This window comes from Labrus mixtus, chromosome 7 (genome assembly GCF_963584025.1).
Source record: "Labrus mixtus chromosome 7, fLabMix1.1, whole genome shotgun sequence".
NCBI lineage: Eukaryota > Metazoa > Chordata > Actinopteri > Labriformes > Labridae > Labrus > Labrus mixtus.
In genome coordinates this window covers 20,903,758-20,930,498 of record NC_083618.1, presented here as the reverse complement: position 1 = coordinate 20,930,498, position 26,741 = coordinate 20,903,758, and the positions used below count along the sequence as shown (strand labels likewise).

The following is a 26,741-nucleotide window of genomic DNA, read 5'->3' as shown; positions in this document are numbered from 1 at the left end:
TAAGAAGATCAGTGCCTGGTCCTTGCCCTGATATATACATCCTTTAAGAGGTGCACGTGCGTACTGTATGTGCAGCATTGACAGGAATCCTTTTGTCTCATAATGATTTACAAACACCTCATATCTTCTGGCAGTATAGGAAAGCACCCCCTTCCTCTGCAGCTCTGAAAGGTTCTTAAAGATCCGAGGCGACAATGACTTCCGAAATAGTGCAGGGACATGTTTCCAGACTCCATTTATGAGGCATTAGGCTAGGAAAAGGGGGCTGAGGATAGCTGCTATGCCAGAAGTCTTATAATACCTTGGGGGATTTCATCATGTATGCTTTGAAGTGCGGGGATGACAAACTGGAAAAGGGTTTAGGCTGCATCAGGGTTAGCTTCCTTTTCTCTTTCTGTGAGAGGATTAGGTTCTATGTCTCAGCTCAGAAAGCTGCAAAGCCTGGCCACATAGCGGCCCTAACACACTCTGCTAGTTTACATAGATCACACAGATCACCATTATGATTTATTTATGTACTTACGCAGGCCTTTTTTCTGTTTCGGGAGTGGGCGTGAATGGGTCTTATAACCCCAGCAAACGTGCTCCAGGTCATTTGCGTCTCTGTCATCTGGTGAAATCATACTGTCACAGAGGTCTCCGCTTGTTTACTGGACGAGATGGTGCTTTCGGGGGGGGGGGGGGGGGGTGGGGGGTGGGGTCATGTTGTGCATGTCCCTCTCATTCGCTGTGTCATCCATCTTCCCTGCTGATGGAGTGATAAGAGCAGCAGTTCTGTGCATCCAGCCAGCCACATGAAAGTGACTGTATATGTACAGAAAATGATCTTGTTGAGCCGCGTGCACGCCTGGCAGCAGCAAATACGGTGTTCACGGCTATGTTAGTATTATCTGCTGGATGACTTTGCAAACATAATGACTCAAAGCTCTCACAGCCAAGATGAAGGAGGGGGGCTAAATGTAAGGGTTGTGTGTGTGTGTGGGTGTATCAGAGTGTGTGCTCTCGTATGAAATATGGATTAAGAAGGAGAAGGACAGTGTGAAAAGGTGGCCTTTCCCTGATGTAACCCCTTTCTGATGATTTATGTCCTCTCCCCCCTCCGGCCTGTTTTTTATTCTAATTTTCTTTTTTTCTTCTTCAGTAAAGTCATCTAGTTGACATCCTACGCAATTCCTCTCCCTATTTTTTTTTCTTCCTGAAGGTCGTTTGCCACCTTTCAGAGTTGCACACATCAGCCACCTCTCTGATTTGACGTGAATAGATGCCACAGCATAGATTAAAAGCTCGTTCTAACCACCACAGCTCTGCCCGGCCGTATAGCAGCTCCCTTTTTCTGACGCTGCAGTAATGTCCCCTTTGGAAAAACAGCAAAACACAAACAGTGGGATTCAATGTTTGCAAGACTGTTTGGAGGGATCACACCATTGTCCCTCAGACCTGGTCCTCAGCATTCCAGTTTTCTTTTACAACCCCATTTTCCTATAAGGTTTAGACACTTTAAAATGTTAATACAAACAGAAGCCAAATCATTGGAGCCCCATATTTAATTGAAAACAGTTCAATCAGGAGAGACTTAATTGAGACTGAACAATTATTTACTTAACAATTTAGAATTAAATGTGCAAAGTCTTTGGGGGATTAGACTCCATCATGACGACTTCATGTACTCGGAGGGGTAATGAGGACTGGGTTTCAGGGCCTGAATCTGGACTCTGCTGAGCTGGACTGGAGGTGACTGGGGCGGAGGACGGTTGCAGCGGTTGCACTGTAAAGACAGAATGACAATGGAAGAGAGCGAATTGTTTTAGCATTTGGCAGCAGCATGGTGATTGGTTGAGAGAGGCTGTGGCAGAATCTGGTTGGTTAATTACTTTAAGAATACACGCCCACAAACAGCTGATCACCAGAACAGGGTGACAGAGGAATGTGAGTGAATGTGTTAAAGAATATAACCAGTCTGCCTGCTTGAACTTACATTACAAAGTCAACCTATCAAATGTTGAAACAGGAGAAATGTTTTGGGATTTTTGACAATGCTATTGTAGACATCACTTCATGCGTCCTGGGCCACTTCCCAAAAAAAAACATTGTCTGTGAATGTCGCTGCATTGACAACTCTACCACTCAAAGAGGAAACTTCTCAGGGTCTGGGCTCATTTAAAATGCACTGAAGTGAAGTAGAAAACTCAAAATTCGACTTTCTGTTGTGGAAATCCTGGAAGCCTTTTTGTTTGGGCTACAGAGGAGAGGAGAGGGACTCTCTGGCTTGTTATCAGCACTCAGTTCAAAAGCCAGCATCCATGATGGTTCGGGGGTGCATTAGTGCACGTGGGATGGGTAACCTGCACATTTGTGAAAGCACCATTAACGCTGAACCATGTGTACAGGTTTTGGAGCATTATATGCTGGCAAAAAGACAGCTTCTTTTTTCAGAGAAGGCCTCGCTTATTGCAGCAAGAAAATGCCAAACCACACTCTCCAGGTGTTACAGCAGCATGGCTCCATGAGTAAAAAAAAAGTCCGGGTGATAAACTGGCTTTCCTGCAGTCGGGACTTGTCACCTATTGAAAATGTTAGGATCATTAGGAAGCGTAAAATATGACAAACGAGACCCTGAACTGTTGAACAGATGAAATCCTACAATAAGCAAGAATGGGAAAACATTCCTCTTTTAAAATAATAGAGAACTGAAGAAGTGATGTTAAAAGAAAAAGGGTGCAACAGACTGGTGAACATGACCGTGTTCAAACTTTTTTTTGCAAGGTTTTGCTTGCACCTAATTTAAATTGGTGCATGTCATTTTCCAGAATGTTTGAAATTTGTATTGTATTATTTCCTGTTCCTGTTTTATTTTGCTATTTGTGTTCCTGTTTTTCTTGTGTATTCTTTTACTATAATATTCTGAAGTTTAGTGTTTCCTGTTTATTTTTTTAGTTCCTGCCCCTGTGTGTCATTTTACCTTATCCATTGCCTATAAAAAGTTAGAATAATCTACAGTATGCAGGCTATTCTGTCACTATCAGAGTCATATTAACCCTGATCATATCCGACTATTCTGACTTGAGCTATTCAGTTGATCTGAGTTTGTCTCATCATCATTTCCACAAATGATCCTCAAATATTGTGCCAGAATGCCATCAGTGGATCCCTGTTAGCTTCTAAATCGAGGGTACATGTAGAAAATGTGTTTTCTATCTCCCCTCAATTTAGTCTCACAGAGTGATGAGTTCATAAACCGAACATGATTTTCGCCTGATGTTTTATTTCCACTGGCACTGCCGGCTTTGAAGACTTGATTTATAGCAGTCGATGCTCTCCAGATATCAGGTACCAAGTAAGAACTGTACATAACTCTGTTTTATTCATTAGTTTGGATTTATTAGGAAACAAATCAACACTGGATGTCAATTTAACTTGGGTATTTTAGTTATGAGAAAACCACTGCTTCCACAAGCTTTCTGTTCTGACAAAGAACAAATGTCGACATGCACTCGCACTAATAAAAGTCAGGAAGTATTCCCAGCAAAGGTTTGTGTTTAGATGGTAACCCTACATCCATGCAACTCTCTCACATTGGCATGTGCTCTTTCCCTTAATCCAGGAGACTCTGAATTGTGTTTCGTCCAAGTTGTAGACACATTATTTCAGCCTGAACCATGATCCATTCCTTATCCTCACGAAGCTACATAAAAGTTGTGAAACAGGTGTGGGCTGGTTTTTGGATTTGGCTCTTAAAGTACTTGGTTTGGCTGGAAAAGATCACGTTTAGAGCTTGAAACAATGAGATCATATTGAGGTAGATCCCATGAGGATTCAAATGTCAATCCAGAGGATAAAAGCTCCATGTTTATCCCATCATCCACCCACACCATGATTCTAGATTGACTACTTGGCTCTTTATATAGACACAGTAACAAAAAGCTCAAACATTGAGGGAACAACTTTTAGGAATCTTGCTGTTTCAGAAAACTAAAGGGTAAGCATCACCCTCGTTAAATGCACTGGCTGAGTCAGAAACTGCATACAGCCCTTAAAAAATTAGAGCATGCAGATTGTATTTATGGGTGTTATTTTACTTACTTTACTTTACTTAGTTGTTTAAGAAACTTTTCAGAAAGAGTTTACTCATTACAAATGAAGGATTCAGCCAATACCAGACAGCTGACATCTTTCTTTCATTCAAGAGACACGGGAGATGTGGGGAGGAGAGAGCGGGGGATGACGTGCAGCAAAGGGCCGAAATCATATATCATATCAGCGGATGCAATTTTGTGCACAGAAAAACACTAGAAAAACCTGGATGTACAGTATAGGCTACTAAATCGGCCAGAATTTTTAAGTAAGAAACGAGAGAATGCTGGTCATACTAAATCGCCCCACAATGCACTGCAGCTCTCAGACTGTCCAATCGCAGAGCTTGCCAGCCAGCCAACCAGCGGCTAAAAATAAAAGATCATTGCTGAAACACATTTATATGTTTACAAATAATATTCACATGACTACAAAGTTTTATTAGTAAACGATGGTCATGCTAGCTTGATGTTAGCTCACTGAATGGTAAATGGACATGAACTTGTAAAGCGCTTGTCTAGTCTTCTGACTACTCAAAGTGCTTTTGCACCACAGGTCACACCTACACATTTACACACTGACGACAGAGGCAGCAAGGTAAAGTGACCATCAGATGTAACTAATCCCATTCATACACATTAATACGCCACTGAAGAAGCAGTGTGAGCAACTTGGGGTTAAGTGTTTTGCGAAAGGAAAGGTCGGAGATGTGGCTACAGGAGCTGGGGAAACTTCCGGTTAAGAGATGACCAACTCTACCAACTGAGCCACAGTGGCACAGATTGAACAGAGCCCAGACCTGTAGTACGTCTCGTGACACATATTTTCAGTATGTTGCGAACGGCAAACTAACGGCCGGGTTAGCATGCAGTGTGCAGTATATATATGTTCACTATGTTGTAGGTAGTATGTGGTTTCGGACACAGCCACTGTCTCCTCCGCCGCCTGGATCTTTAAATTTATTTCTAATTTACCATCTGATTGATGAAAAAACAGTAACAAATACCTATCTTCTGTAAAGGTTATCAAACGTCCCTTTTAATTTAGAACTGCAGCAGAACCAGTTTATTCCAGTAATTAAAACCAAGAACTGTTTTTTGCATTGCGAGGTTCAAAGACAAACGCAACTGTTAAACACCTGCATTCAAACAGGTGTGCCATATAGTTACATGAAATAGATTAAAACCGTACATCCAGAGTAATGTGAACATATTAAAGATTTTATTTTGAGGCCATGTTGCCCAGCCCTACATCCTGCTGATGTATTTAAAACCATGAAACAGAAATAAATGAGGCATCTGCTTTCAAAATCAACAGGTGCTGTGTGCAAATAAAAACTCATTGATTCTAACACATCGCTGCTCTGATCGCTCTTCTGCCAGCTTCCCTCTGCAGAGATTTGTTCATTAAGTTCATCACTAAGTCCTGATCAATTTTTATTTAATGAACTGTGTTTGTTGAAATGTACTTAGAATTGCGCTCGGGGGGGAAAAAAACACAATACTACAAATGTAGTTTTGCATTTTGGAGTCAATCATGGACTAAGAAGCTTTGTAAACACCGAGCACGGTTCTCTTTACTCATCCTCTCTGAATTCAAAGGTGGCAGATACGTTTTTGGCATTGCAAAATGTGCATGCAGGAGGACGTGTCAATCCAATATCTGTGTGTGAACGTGGATCACAGTAGACCTGTCACTGCAGCCGTTGACCAGAAACACCTTGGCTGCTTGGCTCGGCAAATCCTGACTCCAGTCACACCAAACCTGTCACTGTCACAGATACAGGGGGCAGTGACAGCACACAAGCGCTGACTGCTTTACACTACCAATCAAAGTGGACCTCTCGCTGAGGTCAGGGCAGGAGTCAAACTTTGGCATTCACAGAAAACAATTCTGAGGGAGCTGTGTGACAGGCTCCAACATCTCAGGCTAACGTAGCCGGAGTGTGCAGAGGTCAGGCTTTCTGCTTTGTAGATCTGGATCTCTGCTCTGCCAGGGCGAAAGCGACACCAGCAGTCAACTGTATTGAACTCAAGTAATGGTTTGAAGGTACTTTCAAGCAGAAAGGAGTGACTGCCTGCTGTGCTTTCTGACCTTTGGGATAAATGTAAGTCCTTTGTCAGCAGCAAACAAAGGTGCACATCTCTAAGCACCTAGAAATAGATGTCAGGACAAGAAAATATGACAAAAAAAGGTATGAATTTTACCTGACAAACACCCAAGTTGATCTTATTTAAAGTTTTTGTGGCATGGAGCTGCTTACCTTTTTTCCTTACATGCTGCTGCTCGGATTGCCCCGCATCTACCTATTGTGCGTTAAACTATAGCTGCGTTTGTGCAAGACAAAATTACTGACAAAATGAGAGCATAAAGGCGTTACATGGACAATGTGTGCGAAGCTAACTGCAGTAAGTCAGTCAGTACGTTTACCTGCACAGATAAGTCCAGCTACACTCACAGATCTATTAGGCCAATTAATTGGAACACTGTCTTCGTCCCAGTATACAAACAAATGTCACACAAAAATGTCAGACTCAGCTACGGTAGGTGGCGATAAGCCCTTATCAGCTAGTGGAACTTCTTCCTGTTTACCCCTCTGACGAGTTAGCAAGCTAGCAAACAGCAAAGTGGTGATTGTATATTGAATGGTGAAAACATTGTTAACAGCTCTATACAAATTTGTACATGCTCTTATGTTTCCCTTTTGGTTCAAATTTGATGCATGTGTCCTTCTAGATTAGGGTGATATGGGAATAGGCGTAGGTGTCTCCTGCTGTGAGGTGTGTATGTGAACAGCCAGGTCAGGAGAATAATTGATACTGAGTGATACAGTGTTGAGGATACAATTATTTATCTCTGTTTTCCAGTATCTTATCAGTACTGAGCCAGAGTCAGTGAGACAGCTTCACTAATGACAACACCTCATGAGAGGATGAAGTAAACCCAGAACCATTACAATAGGCAGCTGAGAGACATGCCAATGGCAGGCGATCTAACTTTAAACATAGCTGCATTCACATGGCGTCAGGCAGACTGTCAACACCGTCTGCAGTGCACGAGTAAAGCAAACTGACAGACGGCATGACAGCTAAATTATAAGGTTCTCATAGTCCAGATGGCCATGTTCTCTCCTTGTATAAGGGAACTGTGTAACAACAAGTTGTCAATGCTGCTTACAGCTATAGTTGCTGTTTTGATCTTTACCATGTGCAATATTATTGCTCCTGCTTTTTTTTTTTTTTAAAACTGTTCTGTCTGCTCCTGCATGCATGAATCATCATCTGGAACATCATTGCAGTCACAAGTTTTGCCTGTTGGGAAATGTTCCTCCCCTATTGGCCTCCCGTGTGTCCTCCATACTTGCCAGCGGAACACCCTTTTTTTTCCTCCACCATTTATTGACCAGGACAGCAATACTAATTGTGTCTCTGCTGCTTGAATTGAAACGAATGAAGGTGTGCAAAAAATAAATTGTGCAAGCACCCAAGAGGCTGAGTTAGCATCAGCATGCTAATATAGTCATGTCATCATTACATCCTGTGTAGCTAAGCATTTAATTAATTTACTAAACAGCTGGAACAGGGACGGTGGAAAGGATTTGGGATTTTTAATTTGCTGCCGTAGAGACAAGATCAAGGTGTTTTTCTAACTGCTGAGTCTGGTTTTCCCATTGAGGGTGGACTAAAGAGATTCATTTACTGAACACAAGTTCTATTTCTTAAATCATTTTTTTAAACATGTTAATAAAAAAAGCTGGTGTATGCTTTTTATGACTTCTACACTGCTCATTTCCCTTTCCATCCTTGCTCTCCTCACCAATAGAGGGCAGTAAAGTGCCGGTGCAGATGTAGGAACAGAATAGACATACCCACTACTTGACAGTGAGGTCATTCACAAAGGGTCTGATCTGTTGCTGTGACAGTTAACATACTAATTACAGGGAATCATAGACACTCGAGCAGTGCCTCCAAGTAGAGTCTTATTCTTTCTCTGCCCCTGGGTTTCTGCTCACTCTGTACTTGTCAAGATAGAGCACGCATGTGGGAACAAATTATGTACCCAGAAGGGAAATCCTGCAGATCTGCTAAATGTGCTAATTCGGTCACATTCGTTCTCTGTGATGCTACATCATTGTGGAGGAGAAAAAGAAACGGCATCAATTCAAAAGGAAAGGGGGTGGTGGGGGGGACTCTCTCTCTCTTCTTTGATTTTCTATTGTGCCAAACTAATCTTGTCCTCAGCTGTGATATGTTCCCTTCTTCTTCTGCTCTGCTAATTAGTCCTCCCGCTACTTGCTTACAAGACGTGGATAACTACAACTCTGAATGATGCTTAATTTATATCTGTTTGTCAAATTAAAAAGATTTAAGGAAGATTTTAAGGTGTGTACTAAACTTCTGCTCGTTGTCATAGACACACAGTAGTTTTTGTTTCAATATTTGTAATTGCTGTGAGTCTTAATTAATGACTTTACTTGATACTTAGTTCGTTTCAATTCTGTCATGAAATAGGACTGTTTGTGAATCTATACAAGACAGGTAATTCATTACTAACCCCCTTCCCCATTGGTTGGAATAGCATCCATATGTATGACAATAAAAAGAACCATTAACCAAAGGACTTGTAGGCCTATAGCTGGTGATTTGGATTCTAAATATTCATGCAAAAACAGTCACAACCAAATAAATCACTCTGACAGCCAAATAAATGTTGTATTATAGTGTAGTGATGAACTACTTTGCAGGTAATGACCAAAAAAAGCTTAGGCATCCAAGTCTATGTAGCATTGGTGCTGCACCTCAAAGGAGTGAGGACCTAAAAACAGTCAACTTGAATTTCATTGGTCAGTGAAAGAAATCAAAAAAACGTTGTAGTCCAGGAGTATTTTCTAACTCCAGACTAAAAACTGTGATGCTAGCTTGTGAAATCATAGTGTTGTTATGATAAGGTCATTTCACATTTAAGGTTACTAAAAAGAAATTCCTCAGTTGGGGCGCCGATGGCCTGGTGGCTGTGTCGTATGCGCCATGTGCAGTCAGATTGGGTTCGGAGGTTGGATTGGTTTGCTGCATGTCCTTCCTCACTCTCTCTTCCCGTTTCAACACTTCCTGTCTCTCTTCAGCTGTCTGGTATTGGCTGAATCCTTCAGTAAACTCTTTCTTTAAAGTTTCTTAAACAAGAAAAAATAACTTGTAAATACAATCTGCATGTTGTAACTTTTCAAGGGCTGTTAAACTTTTTAAAACAATTGTTTGTGCCAAACACAGATACAAAGTTTTCAAACCTGGTTCTTTCATAGAAGAATTAAAGTAATAAAATACAGGCTTGAAACAGTGGGCCTAAAGTGTGCTGGATGAACAGCCAGATTAGTGTTTGTGAACAGTTGTGATTTGCCTTTGTCTCATGTTCTGCCAAACAGGCCACCATAGAATTAGGATCCGAGGGGCAGATTCAAATTGGGGAGGTGCTCCTTGATGTGCCGAGCTTCTTGGCAAAGGTAGCAGCAACCAACACATGGCTACGACTGAGCTGGCACCAGGGCTCCCTTTGTTCTGCGCTTCTCGCCATCTGATATTAAGGATTATAGAAAGCCTTGTCAAGTCCTGTGCCTGCAGTTTCATCTAGGACCCCGTGTTGACAAGCAGTTGTGTCAGTTTTCTGTCTTTGAGGTGGGTTAAGATCGCTCATCCAAAGCTTGTCCGGGCCCTGTGCGGATGTCTGCTGTCTCTGGCAAAAAAAAAAAAAAAAAAAAAAAAAAACACGAGAAAGGAAAAGATGGGGGAAGTGATTGACTACACAGAGAAGTTTTGGCCCGTAGTCCTCTTTTGAACCCATTAATGCAGGGGCAGTACTGCTTTCATCCAGAGCTGGAACTGCCATGGCCGCAGGAGTCAGCGGTATGGGTGTGTGGATCAGTGTGTGTGTGTGTGTGTGTGTGTGGGTGAGGAGGGGGGCATAGCGACACAGCACATTTGCATCACATTTGTTGGGCGTGTTGCAATCTTCCAGCTGGGAGCGGTGAAGGACACGAGGAAGAGAATCTCAGTCGAGTCATGAATATGAGTTTGCGATGTCCTACCAATGTCAGGCTGTGGCTCTGAGCAGCGATATGCAAAACCACTCTCAAACTTCATTCCACTTATTGCTGATATGATCTGTGGCAGAGCCGGGGGAGACAGGGAATCGTTACTGTACAGACAGTGGTTATTAAATTGAGGGAAATGTCCTGAGCCATATTTAATAATAAGCTGATAGCCATATGGTTTTTGCCGGCAGCTCTAAACACCGCTAAAGGACCTAATTCAGGCCTATCAAGTGTTAAAAATCTGTCTGTGTACTCAGCCCTCTCCTGCAGGTTTTAATCTTATTGTCTTCAAATGACTTTGAATATTCTGAACGTAACACAGGCTTGCCAGCACAGCAGGTGGTTGGCCCTTTGATCTGCGCTTGTTGATGCTGGTGGAATTTAAATCGCAGGGTGACATCGAGCTCATGAAATCATAACATGAACAGCGAGTGCCAACTTTGATTCTGGTGTCCTTCTGTATTAGGTTCATTAGATGAACTTTGATGTATTGGGAAACAGATAATGAGCAAACAAGCGTTTTGCTGTCCCCATATGGACGTGTCATGAGAGAGTGCACATCCACTAAACACAGTGTGTATAAGGGGTTATGTAGCATGCTGCACTGTATTCACTCGCTATCCAGCTGTATGGCCGTGATGGAGGATGTAGTCTGTGGTGCTGTTGATTTTTACTGCATTTAACAGCATAGTGTTTCTGTTATCCAGCTCAGCTCAGTGCTATACATTAGTGATAGTAAGACTGATAGCAGTCCTGTTGTAATTCAAATCAGAGGCGATATACTGGAAGTGAAATCTGAGCTATTTTGCCAAAGCAAACAAAACACGACAAATATGAATATTAATTTAAAGAGCCCATATTATGCCCTTTTTGGGGTTCGTATATTTAATCTATGTACCTACTTTGGTACGTTCACAATAGCTCGGAAATTTCAACATGAGCTGCAGGGCTTGCCACAACGAGCCAATGGGCTTAGATCAGTGATCTCACACTGACAATGACGCCGCACTGACAAATGTTTATCGAGGGGGGCTAGAACCGAGCGTTACATGCAGCTAATGCTGCAGCTAACAGGAGGAGGTAGGAGAAGCCGCGTTTCCGCGGACTTTGAATTTTTGCACATAGATGTGCCTAAACATGCACAGGACAAATCTGTTAAGGATGCCTCCTGGCACGCCAAACTGGTAGGAGACCCCGGGGCAGACCCAGAATACGCCAGAGGTATAATATTTCCCGTCATACTGGGAACGCCTCAGAACCCCCCGGAGTCTGACGTCCTGTTTAATTTTAAATCAATAGAAAGCTAATAACTGTAATCGTGGAAGCAGTTAAGCTCAGCACTACATTGCATTAGTGGAAGCTAAGTGTACCATATACTGTAATCTGGCAACTGAGAGCTTTTTTTGGCTTGCATGTATCCATATGTCACCATTTAATTAAGAGCCCTCATTTTTTCCGCGGACCGAAACATTTTCACGGACTGTTCCCTACTTTCTTCCCCCGAAACCCACAACTGGAAGCTTTGTCTTTGATTGATGTTACACATTACCCTTATGGGTAACACACAATGACGCAAATGCCAGAAAGCCTTGTTCATTACCTTGTATAAAGCACAGAACTCTCTCTTCACATGTCCCCTTGAACTGGTCTATTTCCAAGTCATTGAGAACACACACCTGATTGTTAAAATATGAATGGAAGTACATCTGGACATTGGGTGAAAAGTTCAGATGATTCACTTGAATTCATATCTGCTTCTATCTTAAAGAACAAATAACTTCATTCATACATGTAACTTAATTTTTATCCCCGGGTTACAGCCGCAGCCTTCCCGGTGTTATGGGAGTGAGTAAAAAGCCCCCTGCACACAAGATGATGATTTTTCAGTGATATTTATGGTCTTGGTCTTGACTTTGTCTCGATCCCTAAACGTCTCGATCTTCTCTTGGTCTCGGAGCACTGCGGTCTCGGTTAGTGCGAGTGTTCCGCTACCGGACACTCGTCAAGACAACAGGTGATACAACACATTACCCACACAGAGCACCGCGCGACATGAATCACCTTTAAACTGGACCGTTTGATGACACAATTCTTACATCTTATATTTGCTTAAAAAGCTATCACTAGTTTACTGTTTTACACACAACGACTGAATGGGTTGAAATGATAAAGTAGGCTACAATACTTAAGTTCTGTACACATTTTAAAAAAGCATTCTTGTTCTTCTTAATCCACTAAATCAATAGAAAATCTTAAATTTGTCTGCTAGTTACTTCTCAGATTCAGATTTATAATTCAAAATAGGATTAATACACTATTTGTCCAAATAGCTTTATTATATGCCCTGGGAATTCACAAGGTATCCACCTATATATCCTTTGTAAATAAATACATAAAAACAATTTATATTACTCAATTACTCAAGTAGGATTAGCTCCAGCTGTAGCAGTGACAACAAAATGAGGAACACATTAATGCATCAAAAAATGTATTACATAATATTCTGTAACAACATTTTTCCAATGTTGTTAATCCAGACTAAAGTTTGATGCTTCTGTACTCTAACTTCTGTAACTTGTTTGAGGTTATTTCTGTGTTGTTACTTTAGGCTGCTAGCTTAAGAACCGAGTTGGCTTCTTATTCCACTGTCCTATTTAGTATCAAAACAAGGTCCCCATTTCTCATGATCCAATCTCAAAATGCTCCAAAAAGCTTCATTTGAATGTGAGAATGGCTATTTTTTTCTTCTGGTGGGGAATCCCCCCCGACCCCCCTACAGCCAATCTTTTCATACTTTCACTTCTTTAGAGTTTGCTAAAGAACACCTGCTGTGACTGTTAGTATGGGCATACAAGACACCTGGCTGTAGGTCACATTTGTTAAAAAGAAGCAAGGTCATATCTGTCATCCTAGATCTTGATCTTTCAAAAAAGAAAAATGTGTCAGTTTTATTCCTTAGACAGAAAACACCTATTCAAATTGGTTATTTGCTACTTGTTTTATACGTTGACAACTTTCAGTCAAAACTCTTTTTTATGCTTTAATCCCTGTACATGCCTTTTTAATCAATTTTCTAGCCAAATTCAAGAGGATTTAATATCATTAACACATTCTATACTATTAAAAAACTGCAGATCCCCAGATGATATTTGTCTTGTGCAAAAATTGGGATTTCCCAATTGCCAATGCACAATACAGATTTACATGGAGTTTAAATGTTGTTTGAAATCAGTTACTCAATTAGGACAAGTTGCAGATCAGCTTTCAGTGCACGATAGATGTAGTGCATGCTTTATAGCTGATAAACCTGTTAGAGGTACAATCCTATGACCAGTAAAGGTCAAATCAAGAGCAAAAAAATGGTTAATAAACTCAGCATCCATGCAGAAATGCCCGTCTCTATCTGTGCTCGCCTTCTTGATAACCCGAGCAGCATCTTTGCAACATTCCTCATGTTAGTAGCTTGTTTAGTGTGCATTACGTGTAGCAGGGCTCTGGGTGTAAGTAATTTCAGGTTGACTGGCAATTCACTCTGTGGCTGTCCTGCTTGTAGCCTTAGGCAGTGGGGCTGCAGTGGGGAGGGAGTGCCAGCACCAGTCAATTACCAGTTAATAAACAGTGGAAGTTTTCTATTAGTGCTTGTTAGTGCGTGTAAAAGATTGTTGGTATGTGGAATTGGGGGAAGGCACTGTGACTATGGCGTTAGAAAAAAAAATACAGCTATAATTTCTTTCCCTGGGTGTAATATACTGCACCCAGTTCTCTCAACACAAGTGCTCTATGAGATAATATTTGTTATTTGATTTTCAGCAAGCTAAACACTGCAATATAGAGTGTTTGCAGACTCATTTTTTCCCTTGAACGGTCGAGAAATGTGTGCTCAGGAATTCTACCTAAAGCAGTATTTCACGAGGTACTACAGAGCACTCCTTCCAAAACAAGAGAATCCATTACGTAGGCGTTATGTAGGCCAAACAATGCTGTGTGCAGCATGTGGTGTCATTGGTAACTTTACAGTCCCCAGTGGATATGATGCATAGAGACACTCTTTGGAAATATGATGTGTAGTAAATCCACCTATATCTCTGAGTGCTTACAAAGGAGCGTTGCTTTAAGAAAAGAAAAGAAAAACGGAGCACCTGAGTAGCTGTGGGAAGTAAAACAACTTTAATTGGATTTGTGGAAGAGATCACTCAACCTTAATCATACACACACCTGCACATCTGTACAGCTCATCCCTGCATCTTTAGTCTATGTGATGTTTTTTAGACTTTTATCTTATTCTAGGTAATTGAGAGTAGGAGTACAGCTGTTTAATCGTTTTTTTTATTTTTTTTTAGCTTATTTGTTTTACTTCTGTGTTCAAAATTCCATCTATGTGTAAGCAAACTTGGCAACAAATCCAGTTCTAATTTTCATTCTGGAGAAGTGGTCGTAGCTTCTAGTTTGAAAAGTGAAGCCATGGCAGAAGAGCCTTAAAGGTAGAATTTTATTCAGAATGTCTACATAAAAAGGTCTAAATTAATAAAAAGATGTACTAAACCTATGTCATATATAATTTTGTTATTGAGTTTGAGTTATCAAAGCCAGAGAAATCCATAATTTTATAGTTGTAACGGGATGTGTCTTTTTGTGGCGATGGCCGTGACTGAACCTCCATGACAGACAAAATATGTTCATCGTTGCCAAACGCCAGATGTTACGTCAAAGACCGCTGCATAAGGAAGCAGGAACCGCTACTGAAAGCTGCCGTACTGTTGCTGTATGTGCTGCTGTGATAAAAAAAACTTCACGTAAATTAGACTTGGATACATTGGTGGTAAACACATTATGTTCTGTTTCCCCCGACTGGTCTTGACTACGGTCAACGAGGAGTTTGTTTTCATTAGCGGGTAGCAGATAGAATCACTCCCATGATTCCCCGCTAGCCTCGGAATCATCTTTTGTCATTGTTTTGATTGAGAGCCCCCTGGTGGCTGCAAACTGCAAACCTTCAAACTTCCAAATGACCAGCAGGAGGTGACTTCACCGATTGAAAAATCTTTCCTCAGGGACCTCTTCTGATATGTTTATGGACTCAATCACTAGTTTCTTGTCTTCTTGAGAAGAGGACGTTGTAAATTGTGAAAATATTGGTTCCCATAAGAGTAACATGAACGTGAAGAAGGTTTGCTTTAGGCCTTGCTACCTGGTATTGACAGGTCACTATCACATCAGCCAGAATAGAGATTTAATACGTTATATCTACCCCGTTGTGTGCAATATGGTCTCTTATGGATCCAAAAAAGCCAAGATGGACCACATCCAAAATTCTAAAATCGAGGCTTCAAAAGGGGTGGCTGCTAAACTGATTGGTGACGACACATTGGCTACTTCTTCAAAACAACCTATGATAAGATTACCACCAATGACATCCACTTTTTGGATTGATTGATCAACAGAGCCAGGAGCTGTAGCAGTGTGTTACTAGGCAAAAGAAAATCTCATTAGACGGAAGAGATTCCAAATAAATGGCAGCATCCATTCCATCCTGCAGGAGCTGCTCTAATTACACACATTTTACATTAATCACCCAGAAAAGCAATGGATGCTCCTACGATACCCACAGACACCTGGAAACAGCATATGGGCTGGCGCCCTCTTGGGGTAATGGGTGGGGCGGACTCTTTGTCGACCATTGGGTCACCGGTAACCAGCAGCTGGGAGGCCGCCCTCTCATCACATCAACAAATCTCGCTTTAATTAGCTCACCTGCCCGTTTCCTCCCTTTTCCTCTGCATGCTCCCTGAAGCACTCCCATCAAACCTCCCTCAGACGGCTTACAGGCTCACCTTCCTCTCTCATCCTGCCTCCACACCTGGGAATATCTTCAGCCTATCAAGCTACCCAGAGCTCTGCAAACACACACCTACACACACACACCTACACACACAAGCATGCAAATACTCTGTGCTATAAACGAGACTGACAATTGACTTGGAAGATGCTTGGATCTCATTGATTTTTAAATGGTGCCTCACTGATACCTTATTAGCATTGAGATCTCCACCGATACGGTCACAGCAGAAGACCCCACGTGTCCTTTTGTACCTGTCGATATAATTTGCACACTCGCAGGTGGAAATGATCTCCCAGGCTTTGTTGTTGTGCTCACCCAGGCTCTTTCTGCTGGCTGTTTAAATAAGTTCAATAAGTGGAGCCGCAGGTCTACTGTATTGATCATAGTCACTGTCTGCACATTTGTGGGAACACAATCTATACCGGCTTAGTTTCTCTTGTGTACTGTGCAGCCCTGTGAACCATTAACATACACAGAGTCGCTTCATGTAACAGTCGGAGGGGTTCTTTTCAAATTAATTATTGCATAATTGTGTGGTTTAAAATAATAGTCTGGTATGAAAAGAAGTACTATTTAATATATTTAGCACAATAGGATGTCACTAAGAAACAGCTCATTACTTACTCATTACTACTTAAATATTCCAAAATGAGATTTCCTCTCCATACACACAGCCATTTTTACAGAAGGAGGTGTCAGATTTTTCAATTGCTTGATATCTCATTGAGGAACAAGCCTCTTCATTTACTCAGCAGCTCTTTATCTGAACGATCCCAGTGCACATTCCTGCCTTTGAATACCTTATGAAGCTGTGATGGGACCGCTCTGACGCGGCCGATGGATCCCACATGCATCGCCAGGCCGACTCTGGAGAGAGCTAACATACAAAGCAATCAGGGCCCGGAAAGATTGGCTTGCGATGCTTGCCGGTCTCGGGTGACGGGTAAAACTCCAACCACCATTGAACTACCGGCGTCGACTGTTAAAGCGCTCAAGTCCCTCTGGGTCCGCCAGCCCTCTCCCTCTCTTAACCACAGGGCCTCCATATGGACACGTATTATGGCTGCCGCTTAATTACCTATCAAAAAGAAAACACTTCTCTGCACTTGACAAGAGGGCTAGCTAAGGGGGGAGAGGGAGGAAAGGCGGAAAACAGAGGAACAAGAGCGGACATAACAACAACAAAAGGAAAGGAGAAATGGGACAGTGGGAGCGTGAGATTGATAGAAAGGACGAGCAGTGCATCTGTGCCGTGAATTTAAATAGATGGCGACTGACACGGGGGGAGTGGAGGAATAACCTCGCAGTGCCGATGGGAAGAGAAGGGATCTGGCTGCTATTTCTTTTTTTTGTTGTTGGGTGTTTACAAACACACACGACATCAGAGGAAAAGTGGGAGGGGCCGGGCTATAAATTACCTTTGATTGATGCTTGCCGCCGCGGAGGACGACAGTTAAAGACGCACGGCGCTCATCGCTGACCCTCTCTACACCCCCCATCCTCCCATCCTTTCACCCAGAAATTCACACACTCCTCAACGCCCCAAACACCACACAATTAACCATTCTGTCTGTCATATGGCCGACTGGTAGCGGTCATGTACCAAAATAAAAATAAATTCCTGTCGGATGGACGGCTGTTTAAAAGAGCAGCTTTCACCACAGGGGGGTTTGATGTGTCTGCCAAAGGCTCTGTGATGTAAATGTCAACCTCCATCACTTCGTTTCAGGCAAACAAATCTGATATATGTCGAAGGAATATAGATTTATTTTCCTTTCACGACAGATGTTGGCTCATTTTACTGATATAAATAGAGCTCTGGTTCATCATTTCAGTATCTGGACCCTTGTGAGTGAGCCCCTCTTGTTAGCTAACGAAGAGAAACTAAAAAAGGTAACACCAAAACTGAGCCCAAAACAACCCATCTAATTATACAGTTATAGAAATTGTGTGGAGAGAGCCAAACTAGGCCAAAACTCTTCTATTTGCCTCCAGCAATACCTAAGAGATCAAATATTGTTGTTCTTTTGATCTTGACGGTAGCAGCGGAAAAGTAATCTAAAATATCTTACATTCAGGTTACGTCCTAATATGAACATTCGGGATTATTTGTTGCTATTTTACTAGCTTTGTCTTGTGTTTTGGGCTCACAACTAATGAGATAAACTCTTTTCAGAATAGTTAAAGCTCCTGAGAGGAACTTTTGGTTTGTGTTGAGTTTGGCGCCCCCTGTGGACAGAGTGAAACTTCTTGTTCATTATCTTGTTCCGTACATGTGTAAGTAGTATTTTTAAACAAACAAAAAATATCTTGCACAGGGTGTACAGTAGATGTAGATTGCCTAGCGGTAAGGTTGCGCCCCATGTATGGAGGCGATAGTCCTCCAAGCGGGCAGCCCGGGTTCAAGTCCGACCTGTGGCTCCTTTCTTGCATGTCATTCCTCACTCTCTCTCCTAATGTCCTTCTCTATCCGCTCAAATTAAGGCAAATAAATCGCTTCCAGCTGATAATCGTATTCATCTTTGTGAGTCTTCACTGCGAATAACCTTAAAACGTATTTTTCTGTAGCAGCTGTTTATCTATCTTGTCTTGACACCTACCCTCCGGCAGCAGTTCTAGGCAATAAAAATAGCTCAATAAAAATAATCAATCTTTATGCTTGTGGTCTTGTTTGCTTTTGTGGGTCATAAAGAGGCATCAGAATTACTTCCAGTCTGTTATGGTAGCAACTTAGAAACTCCTCACAGGAGCTTTAAAGTAGACATTCTGTAAAAAAAAAGAAAGAAAGTGCAAACATGTAAGGTAGGAGAAGGTAAGAGCAGAGAGGATGTATCTTTTTTCTTCCCCAGGCGGGAGATCTGCCTCAGGCAACACTGTGCTCCCTGCATATATTACATCATTAAAAGAAAGTCTGTTTGACAACATACACTGACAAATTACAGACAACAAAAAGGAAAAGAACATGCAAAATGATCCACAACTGTTTTGGGATGAAAGTTTAACAAATTAAGAATAATGCATGAATGCGTGCGTGGGTTATATGGCTGAACAAGTGAATGTAAAACAAACAGACGTGCGACACCTAGCCGTATCAGCAGATGCTTCAAACTAGCTTTTTTATATACTTCGATTCACAGCTTATAATGTGTTTAAAAAGCCATTCATTCCAAGTTCTTGTGGAAGGCAGACTTCAGGCACCGAGCTGCTAGCAAGCAGTTTTGTTCCACATGCATCCTCGTGAAGAGTGACCTGCCAAGATCAGCTGTGTGGTCACTTACAAGATGTGTTTTGTGACTTCATGAGAAGAATGAAAATAAGAAAGTTGCAGTATTGAGCCAAGACACGTATTAAATCAATATTTATTTCTTCTCTTGTAGCTGGAGGCTGCCCTCCACAACCCTGTTCACTGTGCTTTGTTGGGCTTCTCTGCAGCGAGCACCTCCTTACCTCAAGGCTACCTCTGGGTAAGTAATGTGTAGCTTACATACACTCTGCATCCTCACCAACCCACACATACACTCAGATGAATGCCAAAGAACTAAAAGCAACGACAAAATAATGCGTATTCTCAGTTGCAGATAAATGATGCTTTTTAAGACCATTACCTACCATGGCCGTTTACGTGTCCTCCCGCTATTCTGCTCTCATTCATTAAAAAGCAATTAAAGATGTTTCTCAAGGCTAGGGATGAGACACCCAGCCATTTTTCTCAGTACAATGTCGTCAAGGAAGTGTAAATTAATACAGTTTTTAAGGCAGGTGGAAGGTAACTGCTGCAGAGTATTTTATGATGAGTGGGGAAATATGTGCTGCAAGAATATGATATCACAATCCCTGCGCTTGAGGGAATTTAGCCTGATCTAGAAACAGGAGGAATTCAGAGGAAGAAGAAAAAAACGAGACAAAGAATCTGCCATTAATCTTATAATTTTTTTGTTCCCTCTCCCATCTTTTCGGAGATGGTGGGCAATTTATCAGGTAATCCTCCTCCGACCTTAAAGGTGACTAAATCAAGTGTATGCCCCCACAGACACAAAGGGCGGCTCTGTGTCTCACACTCAGGTACTTTGTGGAGCTATTGTAAAATGGACCAGGTAGCTAGCTGAGATGGGAAAAGGAGATATGTTGGAGCTGGCATTTAGAGGACTCTGATATCAGTGTTTAAAGGGGCAGAGGTCACTGTGACCTTCAACTTCTCCTAGAGCTCGGACTATTACAGTTGAATGGAATGCACCTGACTTCAACCTCCCAAACCGTTTGGAGGAATAAAGGTAGCATGGCCACCTGATGTGTGTAACCGATCAGGATGCTTCCAGTAGTGTTGGTGAACGAAGACGAGCAAGCATCTGAGACAAAATGAAATCCCGTAAATTTAAAATTAGTCATTTCGATTGGTCACTGAAAGGTGAGTTACAAATTGCCTGGTTTTCATTTCATGGTTAGCAGTTAGCATACACATGGACTGCTGGTCAAGATGCTTTTAATTTTCCCATAAATTGTGAAAATGCTGCTAAATAAAGGCTTAATAGCATGAATCCCTCATGAGAGACTCAACAACTCGGGATAAAACAGATTATGAACAATCTGTGATGGGATAAGATCCTTTACACAGAAATGTGTCTGTCACAACAATCTTATCATTCCTCCCATGACTAACATGTCTCATGTAAAAGAAAATATTTACCACCAAAAACACAATCGGGGGGTTGCCAATAGCCTAGGGCAGGGGTTCCCAAAGTGGGGGTCGCAAGACCATGAGTGGTGGGTCGCGAGAGAAGAAAACATACTTGTGAAAAATGACTTTAAAAAAAATCCATATTTTACCCATTATTGTGAACATATACAAAACAAATTAGATCAAGAGATTCATTTTGTTCTGCTTCTAGCATTTCTTTCAATAAATTACTAAAATAATATTAGCCTGTTAGTCTGCCCGTCTGTTTTAACCACCTCCATGGACAGTGACGGTCCCCATGTCTCTATCACCTCATTTTAAGGGGTCACATGCCGAAAAGTTTGGGAACCCTTGGCCTAGGGGATAGTGCACGCCCCAACTAGCTAGGCCTATTGGTCCTCCAGGCGGGCGACCCGGGTTCAGGTCTGACCTGTGGCTCTTTTCCCGCATGTCGTTCCACACTCTCTCTCTCCCTGCTGATTTCCAGCTCTATCCACTGTCCTAGCTCTACAATAAAGGCCCCAAAATAAATCTGTCAGGGCCACTGAATCAGAAAAACAACGTGAGAAACTTTATTAAAATCCCAGTATGAAGTTACAATTCTGAAAATGAGAAAAAGCCATCAGAGTTGAAAACTCAATAGTAGTGGTCATTTCCTGCCATTCCTAAAGCTGGAATCAAAACAACCATATAGCTGCAGTCTGACTGTTTACATGATTGGTCAATGAAATGTATTGTTTCACTTGTATGGACGGCAAGAATGCTGACTGTTAATTTAAAGAGGACCATTAATTGTGTAGTTTAAAGGCAATTGTGTTTCTGGTGTTGTTTTTATTCTTAACATCTGCGTGCATTCAGGCACAACTAGCCATTAACTGTCGCTTCAGCAGATATCTGTTCAGTTATCTTCAAGGCATTGCAGTCAGGCACACAGCAAAGAGCTAAACTTTATCGGGTCGAGACCAAGTCGTTTCTCATGCCATTCAAGAGAAGTTCAATGCATGCCTCAGGTTTGAGAGATATTGTCAAGAGAGTCTCGCAGTCTTTGAGGGCAAGTACAAATCAACATGTAACCCTTCAACATACAATTCAAGAAAAGAGCCGAGGATTTCTGCTCTGTGTAACCATCAAGGTCCACATGTGTCTGCTCACATTTCTTTAATGTCACCTGATTTTAGCTGATATAATTTTTTATATTTCAATTACAAATTACAACCATACAAGAAGGGAATTAATCCTGAAGTAGTATATGTAGCTGTTTTTTTAAATCCTGGCCGACAGAAGTACTGATAGTCTTTTCTTGGAATTAACTTTGAAGGAGTGAGTTTGCCTCGATTGATCAGAAACTGAGAGAAAGGAAAACTGTGCTGGAGCGTTGTTCATTAACAATGAATATACTCTGTATCACCTCTTGATCAAATTATAATCATATTTTTGTGTTTGGAGGCAGTCATAATTGATATCCTGGATGAACTGTGCTAGTGTTGTGGTACTCGAGATCGATCTTTGTCTCAAGACCGCTTTTTGAAGGTCTCGTCTCAGAATCGAAAGTATTTTACTCAGTCTTGTCTTTAGGATGAACCCCAGAAAGCTTTCCCCTCTTCCCCTCCCTTATGGGCGGCATGTTAATAAGCAGTTCATAGGAGGGTATTAAGGGAAAACTCTTAATGGCCTATTAGCTAAAGATTATGGTCATATAGAGTAAGGTACTAATGACTGCATAATGACCAATAAGCAGCCAGTGTGCTAATAATTAGCATGCTATTAAGCAACTAGTTAATTGTGAATATTGCAACCTTAATTTCGAGAGTTAACAGATTCTAAAAGGAATGTCATCACATTAAGTAAAAGTACCAATGTCAGCACCTGCAGATGATTTCTATTTAAGAGCTGAAATCTCAGGAGGAAAAAGTCTCTGCGGTACCTTTCTGCTTACACCAAAGTCTGTAAACCAAGCAAACGGAACACGGCTAATGCTATCTAATCTAATGCTGGTGCTCAAGGGCGACATCTACTGGATCAAAAAGTCGCACATTCTTCCTTTAAGCACATCTGACCTTCTTCCAGCACTATGATCGTTACAACACTGTACAACCAAAGCAACAGCTAAAAACCTGTTTCCACTGAAAAACCACAGTGAAGGCCTGCAGATCCTGCAAGAATAATTAGCCTCCCTCAGCTGGTGCGACCTCCCTGGCAGGCTTGTCAAATATGGGATGACACTAATCATGTTAAAGTGAGATGAGCTATGGGGATTTCTGTGTGCTTTGATCAGAGTAATGACATTGTGTCTAATCAGCCTGATACCCCAGTGTTCCCCCTGTTTGTCTTCACCTTCCCTGTCCCCATTTGCCCAACATCCAACAACTAACTACGCGTGTTCCTCTTTTACGAACTTATTCAGGAAGTTAGGATTCACAACAAGTGGCACTGATGGGGAGATTTTTTTAAATGCATCCATTTCTGAGTACATCAACAATCTGGTGACCCGTGGTTTTGAAGTCTGCACAGTGTGCCATCACGACCATTCTACTATGGTTCCTCGCTGCATCCACAGCTATCTAATTAATGCTGGCAGGGCATTTACTGTTTGGGAAGTTTTTATGTCTCCCAAGCTGAGAGGTGAAATCTGTCCAGGACAGGACTCCAGACATCTGTTTCTCCAAATCAGTGATGATGACTTTGTCAGGACAGAGGATATCAAGCGGAGGGAGGTGGAAAGAAGGAAAGAAAAAGGACCCTTTACAGGGATAGTGTCCAGATGGACATGTTTAAAATGTGGAGGGTTTGGACTGAAGCGAGGTTTGCCTCTGGCTCTGGATTCACAGAGTCACTCGAAGCAGTGTTTTGTAGGGCTCCTCGCTCCAAGATAAGTCCTCGCTATCTTTTTTTTCAGCCCCGTGCAACAGACCATTATTCGTTCTGGCTCATTCTCAAGAGCCCACAGGATCGCTCCTGTCCAGATTCTGCACGCTGATACAAATCAAACAAATGATTGCATGCAAATAAGGGTGACTGTGGAGGAGAAGGAGCTAAAGACTATATTTAGCTCACGTCACATTCACACGATGTGATTCATACAGAGAATAAATCTTCGGTGTCGGAGCAGCAAGCAGCCGTGCTTCTCTCCCTGAAAGAACATTGTATTCTGTCGGGACCTCCACCCGGGCCACACAAAGGCGTAATGGATAAAATTACACTGAAAACCCACAGCGACACTTTAATTGTTTGGGATTGGGAGCAACGCCACTTTAATTGGAAATGCATCAGAGATAGAGGTTGGAGGGCCCCTGCTGTCTGCGTTTTCTCAGCATTGGCTTTGACAGGATTACACAAAGGCCAATATAAATGTGTAACACAGGAAAACAAAACACTCAGTCTGTTTGGTGTGATCGGCCCTGAGCAGCTTGTTATGACAGCAGGACTTTTTTTTTTGATAAAATTTAAGGTGGCTTTCTTGTTTGTTAGAGTTTTTTTTTTTTTTTTCTAAAGGGACAGACATCCAGAGGCGCTAGACACTTTCAATCAATCCAAATTGAGCCACATGAAGCTTCCAGCTTTCAAAGGCGCTGTTTGAATTCTTGCTTTTTCGTCTTCATTTGTACTGAGCAGACTGCCTACAATTGTTCAGTGTCACCTTGGTCATGTTGAAACCTGGTAGGGGTTTAAGAAAACAGATTCATGTGTGTAAAGCAGTATAATGTCCAGTTGTCCAGTTTGGACAACTAATGTTTAGTTGTCCAGTTTGTCCAGTTTCAAAAACACAATCCATTTTCAAGTGTTCTCATGGAAAGGCTCTTTTTCTTCACATGTCAATGTTCTCAATATTATTATTATCGTATTTTTTTTTTAGATCGTATACTTATGCCATTTTTATGTCCAATACAGCAGGCACACACACTGACGGCCCAGTGTGAGCGCGTCAGACCACCAAAAAACAAACTACATCTTTAAACTCACCATTTGAAGATTTTCTGAACTCTCCTGATTAAATCCAGTGGAAAAGATTCACGGCCAATTGTAGGCGACTGTGCCGACGACTGACATCTATTGTAGCCAATGAAAATCTCTAAACATGGATAAGCTGCTTCTATCAATACATCGGGGTGATTTCTTCATACACAGACTAAGATGATCGATTTAAAGTGGTTTTCAGAAGTGCATTAAAAGTACTAAAAGGATGAGTTGGGGCGCAGATGGGCTAGCGGCTGGGTCGTATCACCGGTACAGAGGCTGTCGTCCTGTAGGCAGGCAGCCCTTGTTCGGGTTCGGGTCCGAACAATGACCATCCTCGAGTATGGTCACCTCTTGCTAGAACAAAACTAAATATGATCAGATTGTTTAAAAGACTATTTAATGTAAAGTTTCATTCATTTAGAAAAAATAAAAAGTGATCAAAATGAAACAAATGTGGTGTGAAACATGTCTGTGATGAAGTCATTAAAAAGTTCTCGAACTATTTGAACAGAGTGTCAGTAAGAAGTTGTGATCTCTAACTTTTCCCCCTTTCAAAGTAACCTTCCCATCACAGTTTATATAAGAAGTCAGAAGAACAGTCACTTGATCCTGTAAACTCATAAAAAAAAAAAAAAAAAAAAAAAACCTCATTGTTAAACAAATCAAAGAGTTTCAGAAACTTACGACAGCCTCTCTGTTCTGGGCTGATGAAAAGATCCCGGAGTTTTAAGAATTGTTTGATGTTCGGGGATGACATTGTGAGTCCATTACGTAATGTGTTTAACATTCCAAGTGATATTCAAGAAAAGCGAGCGAGGACTACGGACGACAAGGTCTGAAAGGATAATTGATTTGAACTTTCTTGAAAATGAAATTGCTGACAGGTAAAGAACGTGTAACCCAAAGGCACGTTAATTTGATTAAGACGGTGAAACACACTGCGGGCGTGATCTGAGGCAGGCCGGCCCCGGCTCTGCTCCTTGCTCCTCCTATCTCCTTCTTTATTCTGTTTCAGCGGAATAGTTTATTACCCGTGGCATTGTGATTCAGTCCACTGGTGCAGCTTAACACGGGGTCTCGACCTTTTTTCAAACCAGGTTTTTTTTCTTTTTTTTTTTCTTTCCGTTCCTCCCTCCCTACAGGTGGCAGGCAGAGGAGAAGGTTCCCAGGGGCAGATAGAGATATTCTCCCTCAACAGGCCCATGCCAAGAGCTGTGAAGAGTCTGCAAGTCGGCTCAGGTGTCCGCTGTCTTGAATATGTGCCAGAAGCTTCCCCGAATGAGGAAGAGGAGGCGGGAGTTCACAAGACCCCGTCAGGGAGCGCTGCCAACATCTGTGTGGGATTGGACGATGGACGGTGAGACACTGATACGACACGAAGAAAAACAAAATAAAATCATGTAAAATGAGGTCGTATTGTGAAATTAGTATATGTAATGAGAAATATAAAAGTGTTTTCCGCATCCTGCACCTCTCCTGCTCGATGATAATATCCTGCATTACCCTTTGTTACACTCCAAAGACATTTATCGCTGTATGGATTTGCTTGTCAATATTTCATCAAAGCAGGAAATCAAAGTTGAAGCCCTAACAGACACCAATCCTGCTACTGCTGCTACGATCCCAAGTTTCATTTTCAGATCCAATAAACCTTCTGATCCCGCTCCCTTCCCTTTGTGTGCACGAGGGGATCGCTTTAATCTCTGTCTCCTGTTACTGTAAATACCTACAGTCTTTAAAGCAGGAAATATTCCTCGATCACGGATTTAGAAATGATGTTTGTGCTATTCTGTAATTTTTATTTACTGGTGTTTAGTCTGTTTACAGCTGCCTAAATCGTATGGCAGCACTTTTTTTTTTTAATGCTGACTCATCCTTCTTCAATTTATGTGTCTATTCAGGGGAAAGAAAAAAAATAAAGAGGCACAATAAAATAGGGAAAAACAACAATTTCAGCATTTTTAGCACACTCCAAAGACTGTCAGCTCCAATGCTGCTTTACATTTTCTTCTCATAGAGAGAGAAAGCATGCACGGCGGTGTGCATTTTTCATCCTGAAGAAGACAATAAGATGCAGCAAAGTTTCAGATGGCATTTCAAACATGAGAAAGACG

The 26,741-nt window shown here is 41.7% G+C and overlaps 2 protein-coding genes across 5 annotated transcripts in view; one reads left to right on the top strand and one right to left on the bottom strand.

Annotated features, from left to right (window-relative positions):
- Positions 1 to 26,741, bottom strand: part of atrip (ATR interacting protein) — a 486,763-nt gene that overhangs the window by 366,105 nt on the left and 93,917 nt on the right. The window lies entirely within an intron of this gene.
- Positions 1 to 26,741, top strand: part of arhgef10la (Rho guanine nucleotide exchange factor (GEF) 10-like a) — a 144,482-nt gene that overhangs the window by 94,421 nt on the left and 23,320 nt on the right. For all 4 annotated transcript variants that reach the window (XM_061041226.1, XM_061041224.1, XM_061041225.1 and 1 more), the window contains 2 exons: positions 19,373 to 19,459; positions 25,770 to 25,984. In XM_061041226.1, the coding sequence (XP_060897209.1) occupies positions 19,373 to 19,459; positions 25,770 to 25,984 (302 nt within the window). The remainder of the gene's footprint in view (positions 1 to 19,372; positions 19,460 to 25,769; positions 25,985 to 26,741) is intronic.